The sequence below is a fragment of the Bos taurus genome, chromosome 26, assembly GCF_002263795.3.
Source record: "Bos taurus isolate L1 Dominette 01449 registration number 42190680 breed Hereford chromosome 26, ARS-UCD2.0, whole genome shotgun sequence".
In the NCBI taxonomy this organism is placed as follows: domain Eukaryota; kingdom Metazoa; phylum Chordata; class Mammalia; order Artiodactyla; family Bovidae; genus Bos; species Bos taurus.
Window position 1 is genome coordinate 32,961,485 of NC_037353.1, and position 16,679 is coordinate 32,978,163.

Sequence of the window (16,679 nt, forward strand, 5' to 3'; positions counted from 1 at the left end):
TGGATCATTGCTATACACCTGTAACACTGTCAATCAATTATACTTCAATTAAAAAAAAAAAGTCTACTAGAATATTATGATCTCAATATATCATTAATTGAATATTTATTTGAGGCAAATATGTATGTCTGAAGACTCATGATTAAAGATGTCGATTTTCCAAGAGGCAGTAAAGCAGCAGTTTTTCCATAAGGAAATAACACTCCTTTTTAGTCAGCAAAAAGAAAGATGCCTGGAGTAAAAACTATGATTTATACAGAACAGCCATTTATCTTTATTTGATTTGACAAAATCATCATTATTAAAAGACGGGTAATAAAATCTGAGCTTACACTGAATCTGACAAATTAAGTTCTATAGTATCTAGAGTATCAGAAATTCGGCCAAGGGGGACAGAGGATAAAGCATCGCATGCAGATGCTCCTGGTAGAGGGGGGGCTCTATCTGCAGGTCAGGTCCACCGTGTGCAGCGCACACAAAATCCTAGAGAAAATGCAATTGACTCACTTGGGTGAAGTGTGTTTCCTTTTGGGGAGGGGGAGAAGTGGCAGAGAGGTGCAGGGATTCAAAGGCATGTGCAGAATGGCTTCTCCATTTCAAAGTGGTAATAAAAATATTTAGATCATGGCACAAGGGCACCTTTGAGGAAAAGAACACCTTAACCAGAGTAGGCTCATTGCATAATTCTTTAGTAATATGTACAGTTTTCAAGTAATGGAGTGGACTGAGAGGAATTTTACTTCAAAAGCGGCTATCTATTTTTCTTCTCGCCCTCTGGGGCTTGATCTGTTTCGGCGTCACAGGGGCACTTTTCTACACAGTTTCTAGGGAACCATCCTCTTATTCTTGAAACACCTGAGGGAGAAAATGAAATTGATATGAAATAGATATACCAAAATGAAATCTGTGAGACTTGTAAATCCTGTTACTTCAAACTGATAAGCTTTTAATTACCCCCCCCCATTTTGATTAGCACAACTTGAGGCTAAAATTAACTAACTAAAAATTCAAAATATATGCATTCCTAACGAGCTAGAAAATAGGTATTTCCCAAGTTCCATCATCTGGGAGCGCTCCAGTGGAGTGGGGGGACCTGGTCTTCAAGCACAGGTGTGTGACTGGGAGGGAGTCTGACGCACCGTAACACTTCATCTGTTCTAGGGACCTATCTCCCTGGAGGTCTGCTTTTTAGATTTTTTCTTAACACGTGCACTTCTATATCAAGCTTGCATAACCTATCACATGGGCTAATTTATGATTAACCCAGTGTTTTCAAAAGAGCATCCTAGGATAATCTTTACAGAAATAATTCTTAAAAGTAAATTTTAAAAAAATCAAAGACATGGAATGTTTCAATTCACTAGTTTTTATCATAATAGAATGATTCACTCAATGGGTGCATGCATAGCACAGCAGCTTAGTCACAGGCTCTGAGCCAGACTGCGTGGGCTGGAGTCTTGGCTCTTCCTGCATTTAGTGTGGCCTTGGGCACGCTGCTAAGCTTCCCCACATTTCAGTTCCCTCACCAACAAAATGTCAATGACAGCATGGACCTCAGAGGGCTGCTGGGGACTGAATACCACAAATGAAGCATTTCCACAAGTGTGTGCTGCATATTTAAGTATGGGATCCAGTGTTCACTAATCATTGCAAAGACCCGATAAATACAAGTGCTATGGAGAAGTAATACACGGAGCTTCTTTTTGCTGCTTAATGAGTATTTCCCTATCGTTCCCCTAATGCATGTGACTGTTTATAAAAGTTATTCTTGTAAAATCTGCAGTTATTGCTGGCAGTCTTATCCTTTAAACACTCGCTTTCATGTCCATACCTTCTAAAACGGAATCATCAAGAATTTTGTCTCCATACAACCAGTATCTGAAATATTTAAAAGATTAAAATTAATTTTTCTTTTTAGGCTAGATGCCAATTTCATTATTCAAGAAGAAATTCAGTACTTTCCGTTACTTACCGTAACCCTCTTGTAGCTAAGATGAATTCCCCTTTCTGTAGCCTTATCCGAGGCTCTTCAGTGCAGGGGCTCGTGAAGAATGTTTTGATTCCTCTATTCAAAGGACAGCAGGTACCACTATAATCTTCTATCACTTTATACCGGACCTGTCATCAGTGAGTGGAACAATTTAACATTAACCCACGTATGAAGTTTTTTAACCTTGAATGTAAACCGTTAAAGGTAGACCCAGAATATCAGGCAACAAGTCTTTCCCTTCTGGCTCGCTATCTACCCAGTTCCCTTATAAAAGGTAATTAATTGATGCTTCTAATTCCCAGGCTTTTCTTACCTTTCATTTCAAGCACATGGCTAAGAATAAAACTTTAGAAGCAGTGCTGACCAATGGAACTTTCTGCAATGGTGGAGATGTTTTATACTTGTGGTATACAGTGTGGTATCCCCTAGCCACAAGTAGATACTGAACACTTTTAATGTGGCTGGTGCAACCAAGGAATTTGAATTTAATTTAAATTTAAATAACCACATGTAGCTTGTGGCCACTGAATTAATTGTTTAGCATCACTTTAAGGACAAGTTTCCCACTGGGGAACTATACTGAGGATAATTATCTTTTGACAATATAAATTGACTAAATTCCCTCCAAACCTCCAGACCAATCTGAATGAAAACAAAAGTAAAATGCATCAAAGTTCAACAAATGATTAAGAAATATTATTTAATAAAAGCCAACAGTTGGTTTTTTACTTAGAGGCAATTTTAAAAGCTACATGGAAGTGCTGAGCCTGACAAAGGAAAAGAAATTAGTATCATTGCAAAAGAATTACTTACACTTCTGACTCTTTTATCTGCTTTTTGTTTCAACTGTTCTATCTGTTTGGAAGATATAAAAAGAAAAAATGAAGTCTCATATCTCAACACTGAAAAACAGGCTTTCCTCATTCACTGTATCAGAGTGACATGACAAACTCCCAATTTTCCAACATTTCAAATTGCTACAATTTAAAGGCTACACTTTTTTTTTTAAAGCATGGGAAGAAGGCTCTGTGACTAAAAACCGGCACTGAAGTGGGACCTTCTTCTCAATGTTCCCTCTCCAGTGTCTTTATCCGTGTATAATCACAGAGTACTCCCTGTGGCCCAGCAATCAAGGAGATGTGCTCTCTGCCTCCGGGGGCCTCCAGGCTAGTCCCTTAAGATGAAGCAGTCTAGAGACTCCGAGTCTTCACAGAGACTGCAAAGTTCATCAACGATGAGTCTTGATTGAAAGTCGGCATTTCGACTCCTCTTTTGCACTTATTCAGCTACAACTTACTACATGACACTACAGTAGATGCAAGGGGAGATGATCTCTGCTTAGAATCTTGCCAAGTTAAAGATACAAGGGTTAAATTGAGACCTCATGTGCTCATATGACTAGTGTATGATTAGGTACCAAATCCAGATGAGTCTAGATGGGGGCGGGGGGACTGGAGCTGATCTGAGTAATTTCTGATAAAGAGGAGGTCATATGGTATAGAAAAAACTGGGGGGCGGAGAATTGTATCAGGGATTTGCTGAGTGGACTAGGCTGATCGGAAAGGCTGATTCCCCCCAGGATGTAGGTGGTCTGACAAAATGTGGCCCAGTGAAGGGAAAGGCAAACCACTTCAGCATTCTTGCCTTGAGAGCCCCATGAACAGCACGAAAAGGATGTAGGCGAAAGGCAGCTTTTGGCTGGGTTTTATAAATCCAAGGTAAGGAATCAGGACTTTATCTCACAAGTATGGCGCGATAAGAGATTTAAATTGAAGGAAGTCAGACACGACTGAGCGACTTCTTCTTCCTCTTCATGATACAAGGAGTGCTTGGGAATTCACTTAGATTCATTTTGACATGCTGAAACAATTCTTATGACTTATTTTACTATAAAATGCGATCGGAGTTAAGAAGAAGAGGAAGAAGGTGGGGTAAAAAGGAAGACTAGTTGAACAAAACACTCACTGTTAAGCTGTACTGGTGACAGCCTTCTCTGATTGGCCAATCCAGTCCATCTCCTTCAGGGACCCCTGACCATGTGAATACTTGTTTGAAGTTCTTCCATCTACTTCCCATATCATAAGGAAAAACAAAGACTTCATCTAGTTGATAATACTGAATTCGATCTTTAGCCTGTGGGTAACAAAGAGGTAAGATGGCAGAGACATCTGCCTTTAATGCTTCTAGAAATACTTCCTCCTTGTTATAACATTAGAATACACAGGAGTAATAAACACTTATTACAATATAGGAAGAACTTGACACACAAACACCAACCTCGTATAAGATCATCCACAAAATGTGTGACAGGGCTTTTTTAGGAGTAAGTCTAAACAAGACTGAATTTAAGCATTCAAAAATGCTTATTAAAAGTTAGTAACTTTATTTCATATATAAAAAACCCTCAATGTTCCTACTTGTTCAGTAGAACAAAAGGATCCAGGTGTAAAGAACAGATGTTAACAAAAAGATTTAAGAGAAAACAAGGGTTTATTCAGGCTGGAAGGAACCTGTAGGAATGGCCAGGAAAGGTGTGACAGGTGAGTCATTTTATGAAAATTTTTTTTTTTTTAAGTTAGCAGGTTAAGTGTGAGCGATCTTTCAGTTTTACATACCATTACATATGTCTGCATACTTATATAGGCACTTCTATGCACATTTTATGCATATATATATCCAAGTTTCATAAATTATATTCTAGGCACTTAATCGTCATCTTTTACCTACGGGAATAAACTGGCTTAGGATTTCTGAATCTCTACTGACACCTAGCGGTATAAAGATGCACTGTTTATTCCTACAATGAGCATACAAACCCAGTGATATTTATTGTGTAATAAAATATGGTAATTTTGACCCATTTTCTTTAACTTAATAGAATCATTTATTTGATTTTTATTGAGCAACATAGTGCCAGGTTTAAAATAACTTCTAGATTTAGTGTGGCACTTTACAGATAGCCTTGGTCATCGGCAAAAAAAGTTACTCTAATGTCAATGTTATGCTAACTAGAGATTATACCTTGAAATATTTTATTATCATTGGATAGTATTTTAGAGAAAAGCTTCTTGCAGTTACTGATAAAGTGATACTGATAATAATTCAATTACAAGAACTGTCAAGCTGTAACATGAAAACATGTAAGTCCATCCCCATCCTGATAATGAGTAACTTCTTTTCCCTTCTTATAAACAAAAACTTCAGCGTCTTAAAATGGATTAAGAACCTCAGAGAACCGAGACCTAGAATACTAAAAAAGACAAAGTGCTAAGGATGAGAGCAGTTTACGAAAACAACAAAGGCATGGAGTCTGTGTGAGAGAAGCACACAGTGAAGAGGGAACTCCGTGCACAGTACGTGTTAAAAACTGCCAGAGGCGTGCAACAGGTGCCATGGGAAAAGGGAAGAAGGGTACTTCACTTGGTCCAGGGAGAGTCAAGGAAGGTTTCTCGGAGGAACTGACAGCTGAACCAAGTCTCGAGGGGCAAGAAATAAGGAAAAAAGAGCTAGGAAGAATATTTTAGGCAGAGTGAGCAACATGTGGAAAAATACAGAAGCGTAAGATGCATAAACTATTTGGTATTAGCTGGTATGGAGTATGAATGGGATGGGGAGGGGTGGAAATGAACTGGAGAAGCAGGTAAGGGGAAGACATAAAAGGTTTTAGTACGCATAAGCTAAGGAGCTTGGACTTAAACTTGTATATCCGTGGTTCTCAAAGTATGCTTTGTGCATCTCCTTCAGTCCCCAAGACCTTTTCTTGGGGTTGAACAAAGTCAGACAACTTTGATAATAATACTAAGACATTCTTGCCTTCTTTCATGGTGCTGACATTTGCAACGGTGGGTGAAATTGCTGGCACCTTATGTTGGCGTCTAGACAGTGGCACCAAGCTGTTATATTCTTCATTGCTACACACTCAATTCAAACCAAACCAAACCAACAAAAAGCCCAGTTTTACATAAAAATGTCTTGATGAATAAAAATAATTTTTATTAAATCTCAGCCCTCAAGTAGATGTCTTTTTAATATTCTGTGTGACAACACAGGAAATACACATAAAGCATGACAAAATGCTTATCTCAAGGAAAACACCTGTCTGAGCTGTGAGCCAACTACAGCTGTGCAGCCAGCTTTTTTCATGAAATGCTGTTTTTGTTTGAAAGAATGAGTAATGTAACAGACAAACCAAAGTTGTTCAGACTTCAGTATTTAGTGGATGTCTTCTCGAAGATGAACAAAGTCAGGCTCTTACTTCATATAAACAACTACTTGTTGCTAGTGAAAAATGTAAGGCTTTCAAATGAAAATTAGAATTTGGAACGTTTACATCACCACTATGAGCTTGACGGCTTTCCAATATTTAAATATTTTCCCCATAAAACTGGTAGTGATACGAATGGATTTACATTGTGAATGATGAACTGTAACAACATTCTAAAAATCTGTGCATCTGTAAACCAGTATGTTCCAAAAGACCAATGCTTGATGCCCTATATGGCTAAAAGATCCATTCAAAGAGCAAGACAGATTGATGGATTTGAATACAAAAGAATGCAAAAAATTGACTGATGTAATTTTAGATCTCACATGCAACCAACTTCTCACCAACTAGCACTTGTCAAGTTATAATGTATTGTTACTACCAAAGAATGTCCACTGTTACCTAAAAGGCATGTTAAAATACCCCTTTTTCTACCTACTTCTCTGTTTGAGGCTGAATTTTCTTCATATACTTCAATCAAAGCAACATATCTCAACAGACTGAACGCAGAACTAGATGTGAGAATCCAACTGTCTTCTGTTGAGTCAGATATTAAAGAAATTTGTAAAAACATAAAACAATGCCACTCTCCCTATTCTGTTTATTTTGGAAAATTTAATTATTTTTCCAGAAATGTTATTTTATTAACATATAATGGATTTATTATTGTTATTTTTAAATGAAATAATATTCAAAGGTTTTCTCAGAAAACATGGCAAATGTCAATAGATACAATACCCAATAGTATAATTAACAAAAGCTCTTTAGTGTACTTAACAATTTTTGAGAATGTAAAAGATCCTGAGGGGCTTCCCTGATGGTTCAGTGGCAGAGAATCCGCCTATCAATGCAGAAGATGTGGGTTCCAACCCAGGGTCAGGAAGATTCCCCTGGAGAAGGAAACAGCAACCCACTCCAGTATTCTTGCCTGAGAAATTCCACAGACACAGAAGCCTAGAGGGCTACAGTCCATGAGGTCGCAAAAGAGCTGGGCACGAATTAGTCGCTAAACAACGAACAAAAAAAGGTCCCAAGACCGAAGTTTGAGAGCTGCTGCTATAAATTAAAACTCACCAACTGGCTGCTAGGGGGCTAAATATGTCCTATAGGTGTGTTTTCTTTGGCCCATGAAGATTTTCTGTTTATTTTGCTCTTAATTTGAATTGTTTCTCAATGTTTAAAAACAAAGAAGGTAACATAAAAATCCAGATCTCTGGTTTTTCTTGGAAAAAACAATTACATGATCTCACAATACTAGGTGAGGATTTCTCTGTGGCCATGATGAGCTTGGTCTGCTGGACAGCTCTGGAGCGCAGGCTGGCTCCACTCCTCTAGGTTATCTGCCGGGGCTGCAATGCACTGGCTTTACAACTCCAATAAGCTACAGGGATGGAAAGGCTCTGAGAAGTTTTAAACAGGCAGTGGGGCATATTTTAACATCAGAATCACAACGGACAGTGTGAAGTATGTATTGGAGGTTGTGAGGTTTGTGACAAGCTAAATGTTCTCAGCTGTATCTGATGTGTAAAGCCAATGTGACGGCACCTTGGTAGGACAGAAGCTCCCATCCCAATGGACTGCCTTCTCCTCCAGTCTGAGAGAGTACGGCCAAATAGCTTCATGTGTGACTTAGAACAATTCAGTGTGAGATGGTTCTGTGGGAGTCTTATTGAACCAGGAATAAATCAAACGGTTCCTATAATCACCCTTCACGCGGCATGCAAATGACATAAGGAAGCCATTTGGTAGTCAAGCTTTCATTTGGGGGCATTTACTAGTTAATCTGATCTATTAGTCAATCAGTACTTTATCAACATTAAGAAAATAACGCTAAAATTTACCTTCTCTTCAATCCATGATTCAATAGAAGTTTTGTTTCTGAGAATTATTTTCATCTGGAAATAGCAAAATTTTAAATGTTACTGGTTCATTTAAGATTATCATCTTAAAAAAAAAAAGATTATCATCTTTATACTACCCCTATGAGACAGTTTTTATTGCTCCATTCCATAGATGAAGCTATCAGGACAATAGAGATTAAATAAAAGAGCACGTGGTTCATCTGACTCTAAACCACTGGACTATATCTTCACATGACTACATCAATCCACAATCAAATCTGAATCTATGGCTTAAATGAAAAATCATGCTTTAAGTACTACCTTCTGAATAAGTTTTCCAGAGTATTAATAAATTATAATACAATCTACTCAATCAGCATTAACATATTTTGCCATTAAAATTTTACCACTATTTTAAATAAATCTTAAATGCATGATTAGCCTATTTATTACAAGTAACAGTGACTCATTACAGTCAACCTAGACATTCTGTTTGCCTTAAAAACTTGAGTATATTCAGTCTTGATTCTATTTTTGATTTTCCTGAAATGACAATTCCATTTATGTAGGTTTTTACACCACATGACTTTATTTCTAATATGATTCTTAATTATAGGCATTGGTGAAAATTTTTCAAAGAATTTGATTCCAGACTAGTAAAAAATATAAAATATAACCCAAACCAGGTTATTTTAAAACTAAGAGTTCAAAAAGGGTTGGGCAATGCATCAGGGCCTACTAGCGCAGCGTGTCTAATTCTACGAGTTCTGCAATTCTCTGATGTCTGGCTGTGTCTTCATGGGGACAGTGTGACACGGTCAGAGCAACCCTGGACTGGGAGTCCTTTCCATATTCCAAGGGCCTTAGCACAGTAGCTGGTTCATGGTAGGCCTGCAGTGAATGAATACACTAATGAATCAAATGCAGTGAGTCATAAGAACTATTTTTTGATCCCTTCAGGGTCACATCCTCCTTCTCTGGGCTCTCACAGCATCACTTTGTACATAAGTCTATGATATACACATGACCCAGATTTAATGGCAGGATCCTCTTCATTCTCATTATTGTAAACTCAGAAATTAGGAGAGTATTCATCATAGAGCAGACATTAGCTAGCACCAATATCATAGGGTTGTTATGGAGATTAAATGAGCTATCATATGTAAAACGCCTAAAATAGCGCTCCATAAACGTTAGCTATGTTATTATGCTTTTGATTAATATATGTGATTATAAAATAACATTAATAATTATGTTTACTGAATGCATGAATGGATGATATTGGGTATGCCACTTAACCTCCTTGTGACTCAATTACTCATCTGCAAGGAAGGGAAAATAATACTCCTCTTCGACTTCTTTTGGGGTTGATATGAACATCAAGAGAGACTGTGAGAAGAGCTTTCTCAAGGATAAAATGCTGTGTAACTCTAACTTAGGATTTTTTAAATTAAATCATTACCAAGAAATGCTGGCAAAGACACTTTGAAATTATCTGACCAGCAGAAGATAAAATTCATCACCTAGGTGGAAAAAGTAACAATAATCTCCATTTCACACAGCATTCTTCAATGCAGCTTTTTTCTCCTTCTCATTACAAGCGGCCCCAATTACTCGACAGTGTTAGCTCGAGGTAATGGAGGAGCTTACCTGGATAAAAAACAACATCCCGACAGCTATGGTTGTTCCTAAAGCTAATCCCAAGGCAAACAAGGTGGCAGCAAATGCAGCTAATCCAAAAGGAATAATCGGAAGAGGGTCTCTCCGGGCTGCACTCATATCAATCTTGACCGTGTTCCACCCAAAGGAGAGCTGCGAACAACAACACCACCCACAAGAAATACTTGGTTGTCGTAAATGGTTAGACTCTACTGTACCACTTAAAACCACTTGATCAAGAAGATCAGCAAATGACAATGTGCTATTGTGGCCAAAGCAAACATAACTGTTTTCTAGTTAATTCTGTGGCTTGAACTCATAGTGACATGCACGATATCCTCTTTGGTATTGTCAAATGTTTTTTGTTTGTCATTGTTTCCTCAGAAAGTATTAGGTACATCGAATAGATGTTTGCAATAAAAAAAAAAAAAAAAGCAAGCATTAGGTAGACTGCACGCGCATTACTGGGGATGAATGACAGTGGACACAAATCTAAGCTGTAACTGTCTCCTGGCTGCTCCTCGCTTTCCTGTATTTACAGTGCTCGTCCATAGTGACAAAGATAGCCTAAGATTCAGTGGTTTCTTCCCTCTTGTTCCACAACCAGAGGTTTAAGAACTAGTAACATGTAGGTCAAAACACGTCCTGCTAATGTGCACTGCCTGGCCTGAAAAATGTTTTAGAATATTCAGAGTTAGGTACCAACATTTAGAAATTTAGTGTGTTAGAAATCAGACTGCATATAGAAAGTCTGGGTTTTCAGATTTTTCTTGAAAAACCAGATGATCTGGCATTGCCAGGCTGGATTTCCAAACATCAATAAATGGCTGAAGTAAAATATGGGTTGTCCTCTGTGTGAAGGGCATGTGTTTTCCAGGTTCCCATTAGGCCTGGGTCCCTCATTTACCCTCCGGGCATGTTTGCTGCTGCTGCTAAGTCACTTCAGTCGTGTCTGACTCTGTGTGACCCCAGAGACGGCAGCCCACCAGGCTCCCGAGTCCCTGGGATTCTCCAGGCAAGAACACTGGAGTGGGTTGCCGTTTCCTTCTCCAATGCATGAAAGTGAAAAGTGAAAGTGAAGTCGCTCAGTCGTATCCGACTCTTAGCGACCCCATGGACTGCAGCCTACCAGGCTCCTCCATCCATGGGATTTTCCAGGCAAGAGTACTGGAGTGGGGTGCCATTGCCTTCTCCGTCAGGCATGCTTAAGGACCTGAATTTGTGACCACCAAACTTTATCTCATAACCACGTGCTCATAAATCAACTCAATCAGTCGTACGATATTTAAGAACGTGCACTTGCTGTGTGAGCCATGTTCCAGAGCACTGAATTTAGAAACGAACAAAAGAACTGCAAGTGGCCACAGGATCGAACGCAAACAGAGAGCACTTGTATTGTCTTTTTCTTCCCACTTTTCTGCTTTTTCCTCTATTTTCTACCATAGCTTATTGAAGTCCAATAAGTTATACATAGTAAAACTTCAACTACAGCATATACGGTGAGTTTCCAGATAGCATATACAAAATAATCTTTCCTCATCTTAAAAACTGTTTTAAAGCTTTTTTAAAGAAGGAATCCCTGTAAAGGTAAAACAAAGTTCTATTTCCCCACCTAAACTGCAGAACACCTATTTCCAAAAGGGACTTCTTAAAGAATCTTGATAACTACTATTTAATCTCTCATGATTTGATAAACAAATGTTTTCACTTACCCGATTATAAAGCTGCGTATACATGGTCATAACAAAAATAAAGGCAGCGTGAATACAGCCCAGTGGTGCTAAAAGGAGGAACAGCGTGAAGGAAGCATGATTCTGATAGCCGCAGCAGTTGTTGATCCAAGGGCAGTGATGGTCCATCTTCATCACACATCTAATGGGAAAAATTTATAGAAAACATGAGGCAGAAAATCCTGTCTACTTGAAATAACTTTGGTCTTCAAAAGATCAAGCACACAGGAATCTAGCATGTCCATGCCTGAGTCACAGAGGAATAATACTTTATAGAACAAAAACAAAAATCTTTATGAGTTTTTAAACAACTTTGAACAGTGACTTCTTTTAAATTTTAAACAGCCAAAGAAAGGGCAGGCTTTGTAAAGGCTTCTGAGGAAACAGACATCTGCTACAAGTAAGTTTGTTTAAAGAAGTCAGGAGGCCCAGTGAAAGGTTCATTATAAAGAAATAAGCATGGTTCCTGATTTTCCTCTTGCTCTGAAGTGACTGGAGTGGAAAACAACAGAGACTGAACAAAATTACTTCTGAATCTCCACTGGGGCTGATGGGGCCTGGCAGACGCTTGTAACTTCCTTCCTTCATGTTCTTATCCTTTACATGTGGCGTCTCCAAGCTAAGCAAGCTAATTCTGGAATGTAAGATGTGGTTTAGTAAGTGAAGTCTTACTCTGTTTCCTTTCCTTGAGGTTGTTAGAAGAAAATTTTCTTGTCTCAAACTAAACTTTATTTGCCCCTCCAATGGTCCCCCTAAACCTCAGAATTAGCATCATAAATTTCTTATTTATCAGTGGATACAGATGTTCACTTACAAAGGTTCTATCAATAGCTTAATTCACATTTTTTACAGTGATTCTGTTTTCTTCCAATTAAGGCTTTTATATTAAATACTTGTGACAACAGGCACCTGGATTCACTTATTAGATTTATGTAAGTATAAATGTGACTCAACTAAATAATGGAAAAAGCAGGTCTCCTTTATAATTTAGACTCAGAACAATTCTAAGCCTAGTTAACATGTCAGCCGACAGTTAACCCTGATTTATGAAAACAACTTAAAGTATAATGTTTTACCCTGTTCCTGTCATGGCAAGAAGAAAGAGTGAAACTTTCATTATCAGAATTGACAATTTGAAAGTAAGATTATGGACACAAGTATTTTAACAACATTGTTTATAAAGCAGTCACCTTGCAGGGAATAAAACTAGGATTGACGTGCTAAGAAAGAATAACAAAAGGCCAGTAATCAAGTTGATCAGTCTTCAATAAATAGTAAAGACAGACAGTACCTGTTACACTTTCTGCAGTGATGTGACCGTGGTGCCTTGTATGCTTGGCAGACTTTACAGTACTGGAGGTACACGCTATCCTGAGAATTTTCCTTGGCAGTGAAATATAAACAAAATATAAATTTCTGGGTAATTGGACAAGTGATACTGCTGTTATCAGAAATTCATTATTTAAACAAATTTTAGCTCAAAAAGAAGGGCTGGAAATGCAAGCTAAAATTCAAATTCCATCTTTCCCCCATCTCCCATAAATGAAAATCAAACTACAGTATTTATTCATAAGGCTTGGCTTGTTATAAGCTGTCCATTGTTTCTGAATACTTTATAAACTAGTAGCTTCGCAAAGAGTCAGACACGACTGAGCGACTGAACTGAACTGAACTGAGCTTCCAAAGTATTTTTCTCAGTTATGAGGGATGTTAATATGTTACATGAAGAAAAAAAATCCCAGTGCCCAACCACATTGTAGAATTATGAGGTACATGATATACAGTGTTTCCTAGAAACTTATGACCATGTACTCATTACTACCACTCCATTTTTTCTTTTAATTGAAATTGCTTTGGGAAATACTTTCAAGCAGGTATGAAAAAAATCCTTTGAGCTCTAAATGGCCAGTGATTGGAATAATACGCTTAGTCTCCACCAAAGTAAAAAGTAGGCTATGTTTGATATTATTGGTTGGCAGGTAAGGAAAAAACTAAATATATGATTATCATGAGGGTTCACCATTTTAAGGAACCTTTTTCTTACCGGTTTCCACCCCAGAGGGACGAAGCCAGGACCAACAAACATGGCATTGAAGTAATTATAAAGAATCATGACAGTCCAGTTAATCAACATGATGAAATTCACGCTTCCTCCAGTGGTATGTAAGGGCCAATACCACAACACAGAGTCAATCATGGCCATGGCAGAACATATTGCTATAACACCAAGGGCTATAATGGGACCCCAGTGACAAAGTCTCTTTAATTCTTGGAGATTTTCAAACTTGACAACTGAGCAGAATGTACCCATTTTGGTGAGGAAGAATGTCTTTCGGTTTTTAAAGAATTACAGATTTCCTCTTTCTGTGCACACATTTCCTCGTGCCACAAGTCCGTGTGTGTTCCTTAACTGTCATGTCTTCACGCTGTGGGATGTTAATGCAGATTACGCCATTTTCACTGCTAGACACTTTTTATCTAGGAGAATCCAGTACCTTGGTTTGACACTTAATCTAAAGAAAACAAAATGAGAAGGTTCGGTAAGACATTTTACTATCTGTTTTTGTTAATTTCAATTTCAAGACATTTTACTATCTGTATTTGTTAATTTCAATAATCGCCTAAATAGAAGCAGCTCACAAGTACATTACTATGAAATGAGTATCTCACCAAATATCAAAAAGAACCATTTTCATCTTATCCAAACTTTAGTCAATTCTGAATGGCAAATAAACTGGATCCATGATTCTTAAGTGGTTGTTTTTTTTCCCTTTGTTCCCAACTTGTCAGAGGACTATGTCTGTGCATATTTAGTGAACCGCTGCAGGAAACAAAAAAATTTAGAGCTGGGATGGAGGGCCTTATGGTTGACCTAATCCAGTTTCCTTCTTCATTGAAAGGAAAATGGCTCAGAGAGACTGAGCGATTAAACCACTTGAGTGATAGCTGAATCCGACAGAAGCCAAATCATCAAACTTCCTTTACAGAGTTCTAAACTGCCTCCTACCCACTCTTGAATTAAATCCAGTATGATCCAGACAAGGTCTACACCATTTGCCTGAGGTTGCCCCTCAAAGGCTAATTTAAGGTCTGTCTGTGTTATAAGTAAAGAAACCGGAGGATGAAAGCTCAAGGAGGGGAGGAGAGGAGTGGGGAGAGGAGGTGAGGAGAGAGAAGTGTGTGTGAACTCAGGACCGGAGGCGTATATGAGAATAAGCACGAATGAGAATATTTCAGGGAAGGGAAAAAAAAAAAAAGGCGAGGGACCGGGAAGATCTGTAGAAGGCTATTCAGGACTGGACTGGAGTGAGTCAGGCGAAAAAGATCTGACAGCCAGAGTAACAAAGATTTCCGCGCAAGAGATGCCGCGCTGCCTCGTGCCTCAGTTTCCCTCTCGTGTTATGGAGTAGAGCACTGAGAAATCCTCACGCAGGGGACGAACATCTTGGTAAGGGGTGGTTGGTCTCGACTTTCTGGAGATGCTGGCCCCATTGGGGTGGGGCGATGATCGCAAAATCCCGTCCCCTGCTTTGACTCCCACCTCGGTCCTGTCCTCAGGGTCCGCTCCTGGGCCATCTCATTTCTGGGCTCACCCGGAGCAGACTTCGCGGCTCGGGCTCACCCGGAGCAGACCCTCTCCCGCTCGGATAACTCCGTCCTGGGTACCCCCACCCAACGCAAATAGAAAGTAAATTCTGTGCGCTAGAAGCTGGGGTGCGCGACCAGCCACGACCCGCGCGTCTCTCAGCCAGCGCCCTCGCAGCTGATCTCCCGCTCGGGCTCAGTGCGCAGTCTCCGTGACAGCCACTTCCGGGAGGTTCGCCGTATCAACCTTCCGTCGGGAAGCAAGTCCCTCTGGCTTCTAGCTTGGGGAACCGGAACCGCTTTCCAAAACGCGGAGGGAGGAAAAAAATGCTTTTCAGTGATTCCTGAGAACACGAATTTTTTTTTAGGCTTTTGGGGACACTGATTGAAGGGGTTTTCCTTAGAGAACTTCTTAATCTTGGAGCCTAAACGGAAACTGAAACACGCACCCAGCCCAACTTCCGGAGGACCAAGATCGCGACGAACAACCAGGAAGCTGTCGGCCTGGGAGCTGTCCCCAGTTCTCTGCTCCGCTCTCTAGGGAACTTTCCGGGTCCTTACACTCTGATTTTCTTGCCCCGCGTGACCTCAGCTCCGTTCTAGGCTCCGACCCGGGCCGGCCACTCCGGAACCCGCCATGTCGTCCGACTTTGAAGGTTACGAGCAGGACTTCGCGGTGCTCACGGCAGAGATCACCAACAAGATTGCAAGGGTCCCCCGACTCCCACCTGGTAAGGGCGCTTCCTAGGCCGGGCGGGGGTGTCCTGGAGAGTTGGGAGGCTCCGATGTGGACGATGGAACTCTGCCTGAATGTCTCTTAGGCGCGAGCCTGGAGGATGAAGCAGTGTCGGGGCCTCCGGGAGGAATGGTTGAGTGGGTTGAGGGTAAGGGGAGGACCCAGGCTGGGTTGTGGGGTGCAGAGCCTTTGGAATCTGAAGCTTTTTTTTTTTTTTTTGAGTTCTTATCTGGACTCCACCACCTTTTTACTCGTATAACCTTGGGAAAGTTCCTTTGAGTCTTGGGAACGTTTCTCTGAGTCTTCGTTTTGGTTGGGTTTTCTGTTACTTTTGTTTGTGAAATACAGAGATGTGAGACTATTCAACGAGAATGAATTAACGTACCAAGGTCATGAGTCTGGACCATACAGCAACGTTGTTTTGTTAGTAACGATGTTATTACTATAGGCGGCAAAACAGGGTTAAGGGCCGTGGTGCCTGGATTCAAATCCCAGCCCTGCCACTTAGAAGTTGTATTTAGGCAAGTTTCTTAACCTCTTTCAACTTCTATTTCTTGGTAAAATGGAAAGAATTGTGCATCTCTTATGTGAAGATTAAATGACTTAACATATGTAAAGTCCCTTTTTTCATGTTAGCTGCTATAATCATTAGTATTTTTCATAGCACCAAGCCCATTTATTTTTTTCTCATCCTTCTTGAGAAACGATGTGTAAAAATTGGTACAGAATAATTTTTCTCACTTTTAAAATCCCACAGCTATCATTCAGAAGAGTTTTTGTGTTTTAGCACATCTTATTTTAAATGCTGGACTGTCAACTATGTGAAGGTGGGAGCTATCTTTGATTTCCTTGGCATTTACTTAGAAGGAGCTCA

General features: G+C 39.6%; 2 protein-coding genes across 23 annotated transcripts in view; one reads left to right on the forward strand and one right to left on the reverse strand.

The window, feature by feature from the left end:
* Positions 1-245: 245 nt before the first annotated feature.
* ZDHHC6 (zinc finger DHHC-type palmitoyltransferase 6) lies at positions 246-15,260 on the reverse strand. 4 transcript variants are annotated; one of them, XM_024985594.2, is made up of 11 exons: positions 14,155-14,536; positions 13,529-13,997; positions 12,776-12,867; positions 11,467-11,626; positions 9,746-9,907; positions 8,096-8,149; positions 3,956-4,123; positions 2,804-2,845; positions 1,973-2,118; positions 1,832-1,878; positions 246-855 (listed from the first exon to the last, which is right to left on the reverse strand). In XM_024985594.2, exons 2-11 carry the CDS (start codon positions 13,793-13,795, stop codon positions 752-754), a joined length of 1,242 nt encoding a protein of 413 aa, XP_024841362.1. In that variant the 5' UTR covers positions 13,796-13,997; positions 14,155-14,536; the 3' UTR covers positions 246-751.
* Positions 15,261-15,551: 291 nt separating this feature from the next.
* The window catches only part of VTI1A (vesicle transport through interaction with t-SNAREs 1A), a 382,358-nt gene continuing 381,230 nt past the window's right edge, over positions 15,552-16,679 (forward strand). For all 19 annotated transcript variants that reach the window (NR_197970.1, XR_815724.4, XM_010820050.4 and 16 more), the window contains exon 1: positions 15,552-15,800. Coding sequence is in view for 17 of the 19 variants with exons in the window: in XM_010820050.4 (XP_010818352.2) it covers positions 15,707-15,800 (94 nt within the window). In the remaining 2 variants the exon portion in view is untranslated. The remainder of the gene's footprint in view (positions 15,801-16,679) is intronic.